At 36.4% G+C, this 12,986-nt stretch overlaps 1 protein-coding gene across 3 annotated transcripts in view; it reads right to left on the bottom strand.

Annotated features, from left to right (window-relative positions):
* Nucleotides 1–729: 729 nt before the first annotated feature.
* SNX24 (sorting nexin 24) overlaps nt 730–12,986 on the bottom strand; it is an 87,355-nt gene continuing 75,098 nt past the window's right edge. For all 3 annotated transcript variants that reach the window (XM_033084800.2, XM_033084802.2, XM_033084803.2), the window contains exons 4-7: nt 7,597–7,691; nt 6,408–6,440; nt 5,687–5,751; nt 730–1,578 (exon numbers count right to left, since the gene is read on the bottom strand). In XM_033084800.2, the coding sequence (XP_032940691.1) occupies nt 1,508–1,578; nt 5,687–5,751; nt 6,408–6,440; nt 7,597–7,691 (264 nt within the window). In that variant the 3' untranslated portion in view covers nt 730–1,507. The remainder of the gene's footprint in view (nt 1,579–5,686; nt 5,752–6,407; nt 6,441–7,596; nt 7,692–12,986) is intronic.

The following is a 12,986-nucleotide window of genomic DNA, read 5'->3' as shown; positions in this document are numbered from 1 at the left end:
CTCTGGGGCCACTCCTGATGGTAATACTGATGCTTCTTTTCAGAGACCTGTGAAAGGATTACTGTCCTCTGTAAACAGAACTAGAGGGATAACTTGGCAAGGGCATCTAAATTTGCCTACTGCTAGGCAATCAGATTTCCATTTCATCTCTGATCACTTTTCTTTCTACTAGCTGTTTAAAGAAAAATTCGCTGAAAAGCAGGTCTGGAGCAGGGTTAGCAAGCAGGAGTGGGAATGCCTCAGACCGCTTTGTCCAACCAGCTTTCTGCCACTAGGTGAAAGCGTTCCTGAAGGCTGAGCCTACAGACCTCATAAAGTTACGCCACCTGAACAAGTGCTGCAATCACAGGCCTACCTTTTTTCCAAGTCTAAGTTTTCCACTCTCCCCAAATGGCTTCCAAACACATTTGGTAATTACAGCAAGCAATCCATGATTCTCCAGGATCAGACTAATGTTTGTGCCCAGCTTTGCCATTGCTGCTTTTGTGTAACACTCCCTTCTGCTGATGAGCACAGTGACTTTGTGTTCCATTACCCTGACTTTTTTTTCACCAAAAAACCTTTTGTAAGGCTACCATGTTCAGCTAACCTAAGAGCTTTAAATGAGCAGACACACAGGTATTTTCTCACACTTCATGGGGAAACAGACATCGGTGAGACCATCTCAGATGACAGAATTTCACAAAAATTTCAACCGAAAAGCACAAAAAACCACACTGAGGTGGTACCTTCATGTCCTAGTAATTTATTTTGTAATGTCCAGTAGCACACTTACAAGTTTCCAGTTAAATCTGAACATACATATTTATATATCAGTTTTAGTTTGATCATAATCTTAATAATATTCTTGCTTTAGTTTACCACAGAGTTGTATGTTCTGTGACTTATAAATTGTTAATATATGGAATACAGTCAGCAAATTGATGTGGACAGTAAACAAACACACAGGTTAGATATCATAACTGAATGGAGATGTACAAAAGCCACATAAAAGCTCCTGGTAAGTAAAATAATTTCAACAGAAATCTAGAAAATTTCCTCAGAGAATCCTATGTTCAGAATGTTTCCAATTCTGCACACTCTCTCTTCAGCACTTTTAATCCATCCAATGCCAGCAATGGATAATGTGCTGGGAAAAATTCTGGTGCAAAATGGTTTAGTGTTTGCTTTAATAGAAATTATAAAAATAATTAAGTAAATTAAGTAAAACTTTTCTCTTCAAAGGTTAGCATAATTCAGTGTATGACTTAGAACATTTAGTGTTAAATACAGCATGTTAATATATAGAAGGTATAAATAACTTCAATACTGTTGTTTCCATATCTTTTTTTTTAAAAGCAGCAATTATAATGACAGTGATTTTATTTAAAAAGACATAATGCTTGAACTTAATCTGAGGTTGTGCCTCTTGCTTCTGAGCATAATTTTCACATCACAGAATTTTATTCCTGTTAATTCTATTAACCACGACTCAGGGACTTCAGCTTCTTCTTGCCTTGTATTACTTCTACCTGGGCAGTAAATGAGGATAAAATATTCCATGTAGAGTGCCGTCTATAACTACATTCGGAAAGTCATCTGAAAAAAAAGGAAAAAAAAATAGAAAGAAACTTCCTTATCCATGTCAGTACAATACAAGTGTTTTTGTGAAACTTAACTAGGTAAGGCCTCATTTACTCTGTGTTACTGCAACACTCAACTGTTTATCCATGTTGGGGATGTGCTATTAGTAATGCTGTTTCAGCACTAAAGCCACTTTAGGGTAGCACTGGGCATTGCATGAATGTGCTGCCCGATTTGTAGCTTATTGATTTAAAGGGATGTTCTAATACTTAATGCTGCTAGGCTCCAGCTCTTTAGCTGAATCTTTTCTCACAAGGAAGATGGATTACACTGGCAATTCAGTTCCTGACAAAATCTCAATATACTTGAAGAAATTTCAAGATTACTACTGGGAATACTTCAAAGCTGTTTTTTGTATTGTGGTTTATGGCAGTGTTTAGACTGAGAAGACTTGAGGATGCCTGTATGAAGATGATTATTTGAGGCAAGAAATTTTCAGGTCGTCCAATCAATGTAAAATGTCACATGTTACAAAATGTCATCCTACAGTACTTGAAGGAAAAAATTCCCACTACTTTGTTGTCATGGATGCAGAGGAAACTGCCAGTTAATTTTCATGTTCCATTTGGCAAGAAAGAATTGCCTGATAGAACATAGTAACAGATCCATGTACGTGGATGTACACTGCTGAATTGAAAAGAAATTTGAAATGCACCAACATCTGAGGTTTTAATGAAGGGTTTATATAAATCACCAGGCATTAAAAATAAGAATGTCTGATCACATCTTACAACCTTAAAATTGTTACTATACTAGAGATGGAATTCCGGCTAAGAACAGACTGTTTCTGATGCGGGACTTTCCACACTAATCAAACTTTCAACTATCAGCCTACAGGATATTCACAAAGGGGAGATGCAACTTATATAAAAATAATTAGTACTTGATAAATAAAATCACTTAATGTGGGTGGGAATTAGGATTTGCTCCTAATTCTTTCACAGAAATAATTTTGTAAGTAAAAATATTGAGCAAAAGTAGACTTGAATCCTATAAATAAAATCCTTATTGTCTTAAATGTGTTCATTGTTACTAATAAAGTGATTTCAGAATATTACAGATGTTATGAACAGAGATATTTTAGGATGTTTGCACGAACTGTAACCTCCACTGTAAACAATATATGCATAATTCTACACTGCTTCCCATAGTAAGTCATAATTATAAATGACTTGCTAGTATTTTGAATGAAATAATGTTTCCTCAAATCCTGTAAGCTCATCTGTCCCAAATTACCCTGGCAGAATAACTCTATGCAGTTGTCATTAATGTTATCAAAATAGCACTTGTAAAGGTGATCTGATGCTTTCTTTCTAAATTAAATTATGCAGTCCCAGAAACCAGTTTTTATTGGTTCTTCTATAACACACACTATATATAGGAACAAAAGGACTGATTTTCAAAATTATACAACCTGACAACATCAGATTTAATGTGAGTCTTTTCTGTTTTATTTTGTTTGAAGTTCACACTATTTCCTATTTATTGAAGTATGTTAACACAGGTATTCCTGTATCTAGGAAAGACTTCTGAAAGAAATTCACCTTCTTCAAAGAAAACATGCAACAAATAGTTGTTTGTTAATGCACATTTACTTTTGGTTATAGGTTGAACAACTTTGGCTGTTTTTACAAAGGAATAAGAGTCTATCAAAGTAAGAACTGATTTGACAGGGAAAAATTTAGAAAGCTTATCTATATTTTCTCTGTGCTTCAAACTAAAAACAAAAAAGAATAATTAAATGCAATGGTAGTTGCGTAAAAACTTTTATTTCTTTCTAACTAGACTTGAGCCAACTAGTAGAGCCTCTAGATTCAGGACTTGGTTTTCTTCTTCCTTTTTTAAACCACAACTCACATTCTAATTTGTGTTTTAATTAATTAAGTTATAGAATGACTTGCAGCGAATTTAATGTTTTAGCGTTTTCAAATACAAAGAATATTCACCTGCCATATAAAATTCTAAATACTGTGGATTAAGGCCAGAAAATGTCTTGGCAAAAGTATGAAATGTCCTTTGTTTCAGAGGTCATTAATGAGGCCTACTCAATATTTAAACATGTTACTCATTAGAAGAGGCCTCTATCTTAATGCTTTTTTGCATTACTTAACAGTTACAAAATTAATTGGAAAGTTCCTAACGATTTCACAAAAAGGAAGCTTAGCCTACTCGGAGTACACATTATGGAAGGGAGACAAATACATCACAGAACTGCAGAATCTTGAAGTCTTACAGCAAAATCTTACATGTGGGCTGGAAATTCTAAGCACCATCTCAATTTTTTGGGATAACTGTATATGAAATCAATTTTCTCTCTTCAGAATGGTATGGAGTTACATGATATTTATGATTTATACCAGGCTCTTGAGGAATCAAGTATAAAATTAGGAGGAGCATTAGACACTAAGATTAAGACATGCAATATGGCTCACTGTAAATATCAGTATAGACAGCATCTGTACCAGATTTTAAACAGAGGTTACTCTGTGGGTGATTCTTCATTACTGTTGTCACTTGGGTCAGGCATGACCCTGTGCAGTGACCCCCTCCCCTTACCGTACTTTGGTTCATCGATTTTGTCATTTGCACTTCAGCCTCAAATGAACATTCAGTCTGTGAGATCAGACTACTGCTAAGTCAAAGTAAAACCTAAACAATCTTGCAATGTGTCTTCTGATGTGGACCTGCATCACATGGGTCCTCTGTTGTCTATGTTTCACTCTAGTTACATGTTGGAGTTCAGTAAGACTTCATAGGGTCAAGAGTGTTTGGCTCCACTACTAGCTAGCGTGGACATTGCTTGCAAGAGAGACTACTTAACCCTCTCAAAATACATGAGCTGGTCCCTATGGTTTTGATAAACAGCTTGAAAAAACAACAGAACCATAGAATAGCTACAGCTGGGAGATGACTGGAGGTGATCTGGTCCAAACCCCTATTCAAGCAGGAGCACCTGCAGGCAGTCGCCGAGGACATGGCCAGGCAGCTTCTGAGCGTCTGCAAGAGTGGAGACCCATCACCACTCTGGGCAACCTGCTTGTAGGCCTGGGAAAATGTTCCTTATGTTCTAGTCCTATCACTAGGCAGCACTGAAAAGAGATTGGCTTTGTCTTCCTTACGCCCTCCCCTCAAGTATTTATAAACATATTGAGGAAATCTCAAGGAAGTACACTCTATTGTCTAGGAAAAGCAAAAAAGCATTCTTTCCCAAATTTATTCTTAAAAATTTAATGAATTTCAAGACAGAGTGAGAATCGGATTTCTACACAGTGTTTTGTAAAATGAAACAAAATGCCCGATTAAAAAAGAACCTATATGCAGCACAGGAAGAAAATTCTTTTCTGAAAGGACATTACATTTTTAAATAAAATATTCAGTAAAAACAACAAGTTCAAACAAGTAAAATGATAAAGCCAAGAGGAACACACTCTAAAAATGGTACTTTTTTCCCCTGCACACATTTAAGAAAGGTAAATTCTCTGAATTATTAATTCAAAGAACTTTTTATATTAAGAGTTTATAACAATTTCAAACACTCTTTTGAACTATGTAAGTCTAATGTAAATGTCCTGTGAAATACATCACACTTAAAGCACATTTTTTTTCCCCAGAAAGAGCTCCAGAGGTTATAAATGATAAGAAATAATAATAATAATCCAAATGGAAATACAAACATGCTTGCAGTAGATCGACTGCAAGTAGATCAGTGTTTAGGGAAAAAGCACTTACAAAGGACTGGGCCTCCAAGTTCAAATCCTTCAGGCAAAACAGTCAAAGGGTCAACAACAAGAAAAGAGAAGCAGTGTTCTTCATCTTTTGATTTGAATTCTCAGTAGGATTGCCTGAGAGAACAAGTGGGGGAGAAAATTCCACCCTTTTACACATCACCCACCCCACTTAGTGTTTTAATGGTTTCTTATATGAGAACTATCATTTTATTGGCAGGTTATTAGATTTTGGACCAGTGTCATTTGACTAGGCCAGTATTAATAATAATAATGTGGTTTATGCAGTGCAGGGTCAGATCAGTAAAGTGCTGTTAACAGATGACAGGTTTGATTACCGTTGGCTTTAGGCAAGACATATGGATCCCTTAGGAACAGCAGCACAGGCTGGTGGGACAGTTTGCTGGAAAGGTCAAGAAGAGGGATGTCAGTATATCAAGGGACAGCAAACAGACTACTCTACAAACTAGCTTTGATAAAGTGAGGTGGTCGAACTGCCAGGAGCTGTGCAGTGGGGTTCTGCACACCCACGCTGCCCAGAAGGGCAGGCTCCATCTCCTGGAAGCAAAGCTTGCTGCTCCTCAGCCATACAGCCAAACCCTCAATATCAAGCTGGAGTGAAGGGGCTGCATCCAGGAGGACTGCCTTGCAGCAGGCTCAGCTAGCTCTGAGACCTCCTGATTCTGCTCTGCTCCCTGGCATGTGGTGTTATGCAGGTCATGCAAGACCATCTACAACCAGGCTCCACGTCTACAGCCTCTCCAGGCCACCAAGCCGACTCAAAATGTCACACCATGTTCTTACAGCCCAGATATATTTCAGAGCTGGTAGTATTCTGTCACTTTTGTACGGATTTTCTCAACACTAGCATAAGGATGTTCAAGCCACACTAAAAATTGATAGATATAGCACAGCTGATGGTAATATTTAACAAATACATTTAATTTTAATGCTAAACTACTTGCAATTTGTTAACTGCAAGGAACAAATAAAGTAAAAGCCAGTAATTTAAGTAGTTTATTAATCAGGTGCCGTATAAAGAGTAGAAATCAAACTCACCTTGATTCTTCAGATTCTGTTTCATCAAAAGAGCTGCAAGTAAAGTGAGAGGAAGCTTTGGTTACAAAAAAAAAATTAATTTTACAATTAAAACCCCCAAATCCTTTAAGAATTACTAAAGGGAGCAATCTTCTTCTGATCAGTGTCCACATACCACCACATAAGGAAATACACACGGGAGCATGTATCATTTTATAACCACCACTACCTGAAAATGACAGCATCCTTCTATCTATCTATCTATCTATCTATCTATCTATCTATCTATCTATCTATCTATCTATCTATCTATCTATCTATCTATCTATTGTTGGGGTACAGTTTCACTGAGGATGTTGCTGATGTCGTTGACTGCAAGTGAAAACTACAAGCTTGATGGCTTCTTAATCACTCTGAACACTGCCCTGGGCCGTAGACACCTCCAAGTCTAAGAGAAGAGGGCCTCAAAATTATCTTTAGGTAAACTTGCCTTCTCACCACTGCAGATCCAAACAGCCTGCCCCACAGTGGAAAAGGGCCATGTGGTTTTCTGGGGAGCATGTTCTGGTAATGTTTCTGCACTATCAACCCCATCCTCTTACATAGCAAAAATTCTCCGTACAAAGCTCACAGCTGCAGATGGTAACAGAGCTCCCAGTTACACTGGTTTGGGCATTTCTGTAGTCAGTTCACTCATCGTACTAAGAATCTCTTCTGCTACTGTGGTTAGGAACCCTTCCCAGGGGATAGGCAATCGGGTCACTGGGGTAATGTCATCAGAGAGGTGAAAGAATTTCCTTTTTGAACACACAGAAAGATCATAAAATGATCATGGAATGAGCTTCTATTTTGTACAGAAACTATGATCATAAAACACATTCAAAGGCTTTCTACGCAATTTCAGTGAGCGCTTACAAATACATTTCAGTAGATACTACATGATCTACAAGAAAGTAGTATTTTTCTCATCTAAGTTCTCCTTTGCTTTCCAAGAATGTTACATTAAACTTCCCTTCTGTCTTTGAACATGCTGGATTTATTTTACAACCTTTTGGGGATATATAAACATACTTAACATGAACCTAATGCCCATTTATTTTACAGTGTTAGAGTTGGCAGTAAGACCATTTTAAGTCAATGGAATTGCATCAGCACTGAGTGGATATGGACCTTTTGGCCTCCATATATTTTTCAGTAAAGGAGAGCTTACCCACAGCTTTCTGCTTTTGGCAAGGTAGGTACATGACGAACATTCAGAAAATCGAGAAATATCTTAGGGAGCTCTTCATTTTCCAAAATGACTGTCTGTTAAAAAAAACAAGGCATAATAGAAACCCATGTTTTAAAAATATTTTCCATATTGCGCAGTTCCATTCAAGCTACCAAAACATTTCTCTATTGCAATACTTCTTTTCAATTCTCCATTGTTTTTACACCTATTTTGGAATGCCTCATTTTGATAGGAAAACCACAGTTCTTGATAAATCACTTAGAAATACATTCAGTTATGCTAATACATTCTTTTCCACCTGTGATCACTGGTGCCAACCTATGTACCTCTCAAGCAGAAATGTCTGATTCTGGATCTATGAATAAGATTCAGTTTATTTAAAATATAAAATAAAAAAGCCTCAGCTCAGTGCTTTCATGTTCACCTCACAGAAGACTACCATCTGGCTTATAAGCAGAAGTCTTCACTTTGTGCAGTTTTATTAATGCACATCTTGGTAAATGACAACAAGGGAAACTCCTTGCTTGGCTTGACAATTCAGCTTACAAGATACTCCATGTATCTGCACTATGGCTGTGAACGACAAAGCTCTGATCATGCAGCTGCTGGCCAGACTTGCCACATTCTTCCACAACTGTGGTACAATGGCCACACAATGGCCGGACTACATCATCTCTGTGGTTTTGTTTGATGAGATAATTTACAGTTTTTACAAGGCAAAGAAAAACATCATAAATTCAACCAATGTCCCACCTGAAAGATTAAGCCCCTATTTCTTTACTGTTCATATTGACGTACATTCTGAAAACGTGTACTTCACAAGAAAAAGGAAGCTATAAACTTTCTTAAAGATATTTCCTTCATAAATGCCCAATATGAAGTGAATGTATGTATGGCAGATACTTCACTGGATTTAAAATTAAATTCACTCCTAGAAGCAACATTTTCCATGTTCATCCTGTTCACTTTCCCACCCTATGATAGAAGTAATAAATATAGAGAAGAAAGAAGTGATGGAAAAATACATTATGTTACATTCAGGAAAACTTACTCCTACATGTGTGTTCTTTTACATTACAAAATCACAAGGGAGACACAATGGTATATAGAGGATAGTAGGATCACAATAAAAAGAAGAAAGGTTGGAAGAGACATCTAGAAGTCAGCTAAATTTTATTGCAGGTTTTATAGGAAATGGTTTGGTTATTTGTGTTAGGAAAACCTGCTTAATGTTGAAATTACATAAGATGTGAATGGACTTAAAAGCATTTAAAACCAAAGATATTTGAGAACTGGATCTTTTTTTATGTTACATCTGCAAGTCTGAATTCAGAAGCAACACTTTCTCAACAGCTAAGGCCATCACTAAAATGTTTGAAAAAAAGAACAGGGAAAAATACAACTTTTGAACTTTTCTGTTCTGGATTTTAAGGGATGTAACAAAGGAGGTCTGAGATGTTGGTAAGCATTAAGCCTTTCAGTTCACCTCTATGTGAAAAGGCTGCATTAAAAAATGCCACTATGTTTGCATTCTGCAAAATCAGCACTCTGCTGCTGCAAAATTTATTCCGTTCTGCATTCAGGTTATGCACAAAAGAAAGGTGTGGAGGTGGATGCATATTCAGAGGGTGTGTGAATTGCATAGAAATGTGTATAACTGGCTCAAATAAAACCATCTTGCTAATTATATGCTATGAGGAACCGCAAAAAGTTGTAGAAAGATGTTTAAGGGCACCCAGTGCTTATATGCAACTTCGTACTTAAAATTCTTGACAGCTTTTTCTAAAAGCTGAGCTGCCTTCTGAGGCTGCTGAATGGAGCAGGGAAGAATAGAAGCATACACCATTTTATAAAAAGAAAACTACTGACAGCTCTTACAAGCCTATTTACTTCTACGTCCACTCACTTGAGAATATTATCTCATTCTATTTTTTTTTCCCCCACAACATGTATGAAGTCAACCCAAGCCCTGCTAATCCTCACCTGACCAAATATCTTTCACAAAAAGATGTAAGTAAATAGTATCCATTTTAGTGTGTTAAGCCATACACTTTGTCAGCTGTCAATAACTCTGCTTTGGTGATCGCTGAACTTGAAAATGTAGAATTTGCAGAGAAGCAAAGGCAATTTTGTATTGCACTGTATTAGTATACCACCTCTGCTGATCGTCATTTCCAGAATTTTATGAAGGAATGACTGCATTGACCAAAGGAGGATTTTTCAACTGATGTAATGTAATGCAACATGTATTTTCAAGTATTAAAAATAAAAATATGAAGTTTACAAGTTAATTATAGACATAGGGGCAAATTATCTTTTGGCTTGACTTCATTAGCTTTGGTTCAACAAGAGATGAGGACATAATCTTGCCATTTAAAATACATGGTGGAAAACAAAGGACAGGAGAAAAAAAAGTCTGATCACAACAACGAAACTAAACCAAAGGAAAACCAGCAAAAAACCAAACACCAAACCAACCAACCAACCAATACCAAAACAAAACCCACACAAGCACCAACCAGCCACAATGAATTAGGTGTGTCTGCCTAAACACATTTCCTAACTCTCGTGGTGATCCAAAGTGGATCTAGAAAAAAATCTAAGCATTCTCAGCTTCTTATTTAAGTTTAAAACAAATTACTCTTAAATCAGAAATGTTATTATAATTGGTTTAATTTACCTGGAACAACCCATAACACAACAGATTTTTTACTTCTGTCTAAAAACTTGTAAGAAATCCGTTTTTTGCAGACCTGATGATCTTTAAATGATAGGTGTGCAGAAAAGGAACCTGCAGGTAAAGTTTCTCAACAACTACCTATAATTTTTGATGCAATATGCTGAACTGCAGCATTTGTTCAAGTGAATATATGATACTGGCTTGTAAGCATGACTAGCTATCTTGTTTGCTCTGTCATCAAAAACTGAAAGATAAATGTTTTCAAAGAAATAAAAACTTAAACTTAGTTTCTTTGTAACGTGAATTTTTGTTGCATTCAAATTCTGTCAAGATCATAGCAATGAATTTTAAATATGGGTCCCAGAGTGCCAAGCAGGCTAATTTAAGAAAAAAACCCAAGGATCTCTATTTCCATCCTAAAATAAATAAGACCACCTCTTCCCCTCAACTAAACCAGCTAACACAACCTCTAGCAAGTGATTTGGGAAGTGACTCCAGAAATACATTTTTCAACTCATTGATTTCAGCTGAACTAAAAGTGCCATATTTTCTTAGAAAATTGTAAAGAGTGTTTATCCGTTACTGTCACACTTTAATGGACTACTCTGTGCTTCAGGAGAAAAACCCACAACACAAGGGAAAGTCTGATGTTTACATCAGCAGAAATGTCTTTTTTATTGGAAGGGTGCAATTATTATTATGTAAGACAAATCATAAAATCCCCGATTTTTCTACCTTATCAGTTTCATAAAATCGTGTTCCCTAAGGATGTAATTGATTAGTTGCACATGTTCTTTCAGTGACATCTGAAATACTTAATTGTCGGTTATCTTTTCTCCTTCAGTAAGTAAAATATAGTCACAAAATTGCGAAGGGACTTGTTCTGCCTTAACCTTAGCTAGATGCCATCATGCAGTGGAAAACAGTGCTAAAATATCACAGGATAATGCTTTCCAACAAGGGAGACATATAAACAGCATAATGATTTCCCATGAGTTTCCTTTTTAGAAAATTGTCACTAAAGCCAGGCTAAATGGTGACATATCTTCACAGAGGACACTGTGAAATCGAACACTGGCATTCTAGTTAGGCCCAAACCTACTCATCAGCCAATTATAACATCTTGCTGAAAACCTGAACAAGACCACTTCGCTAACCTTCAGAGATCATGCCACAGAAGTGTATCACTTTCTATTATTAATATTACTATTACTATTATTATTATTTCTGTTTTTAATGAAGAAAGATTTAAAAATCAATTTCTTACAGTCATCTATCACACTTTCTTGTGGTTGCTGGAAGAGTTGTTGGAGAGGGAGAAAAGAGACAGTGGAAGCTGAGTTACAGGATTTTTACAGACTTTTCCATTCAATCGGGTTCAGTTTGAAAGGCTATACTGTTAGGGTGAAAAAGTTCATGACAGTTTTTCCTCTCTTCACAGTGAAAGATGCTTCACAATACCTAATTCAGTGGTGCAGTTAAAATGGGGGAAAAGAAAATCAATACATTCCAGCTACAGTAAGTAGGCTGGAGTGTCAGTCTCCACTGGGACCAAAATCCACATCTTTTGGAACATTTTAGTCTATAGTCTTCTATTAACCTGCTTTTCCTGAACTGCTTTACACAGTCCCATGAAATGATAAAAAGGTTATCAAAAGAACACATTAGCTAAAAAACAAGTAGACAAAGGAACCAAACTTGTAAGATTAAGCTTCTCTTTTTTAAAGTAATAGCAGATACAGTCATGTTTTTATAATACCCATTGTGAAGAACTGAAGAAACTCACTCCCTTGTGCAGTGAGGCTTGTGAGAGGTTATTAACTGGGATTAATTCTAGAAAGTATTTCCACTTTTCTTTACTACCGGAAGTATTCACATATGTAAGAACAAAAGGAGGTTATAAAACGTGTTTAAAAACCTGTATAAAGTTTCAAGAAGTGTGCAAACACATACAACACCACAGAAGTGATGCTCCATATGAAGCACCAGCTAGTTAACACTCCTACACTATGTATCAAAGGGAAGTCAGCAGCAAGAGTGATATCCATGCAGTGGAGTTTGAAAGTGAACAAATACTGACTATAGATACTACAAGACAAAATAAATCAAGTGAAGATTCAGAAGTTCCAACCAAACTATTTGAAAGATAATGTAAAGTCACAAGAGTTAATAAAAAGGACAGAGGGGAATTGCATCTCTGAACCTCAAGACTGGAGGATACTGCCTGTGAGCTTAAAACTCCCCCATCATCTCAAGACTGACAAATCTATCTATTATAGTAATCTCAAGCTAGGCAAAGGATAAATTAGATTAAAGGGAAGCCCAATAGGTTAAATGACTACTGAATCATCAGTGAAAATGTGTATCCAGAAATTCATGACAGTGTCTATAACTCACACTGCAAGGTAGTTTAGTAATTTTGATTGAAAATACTGCCACATAGGTCTTCAGATGAGAGCACTTCAGTTAGAAAGCTAATTGAAAACACAGTTACAGTTCCAACTAATATTTAACTACTAAGTGCAGACTTGTGGCTAAGTCTACAAATATAACCTCTTATATAGTCTATAAAAGTCTACAAACATAATCCATATGATGTGAAAAATAAAATACTGCTTTTTTTCCCCCCAGAAAACTGGGAACATAATTTAATGGGAGCAAACAGTGAACTGCTCTTCAGTAAAAGAGG

This window comes from Catharus ustulatus, chromosome Z, assembly GCF_009819885.2.
Source record: "Catharus ustulatus isolate bCatUst1 chromosome Z, bCatUst1.pri.v2, whole genome shotgun sequence".
NCBI classification, from domain to species: domain Eukaryota; kingdom Metazoa; phylum Chordata; class Aves; order Passeriformes; family Turdidae; genus Catharus; species Catharus ustulatus.
This window is presented reverse-complemented; position numbering and strand designations above follow the sequence as displayed.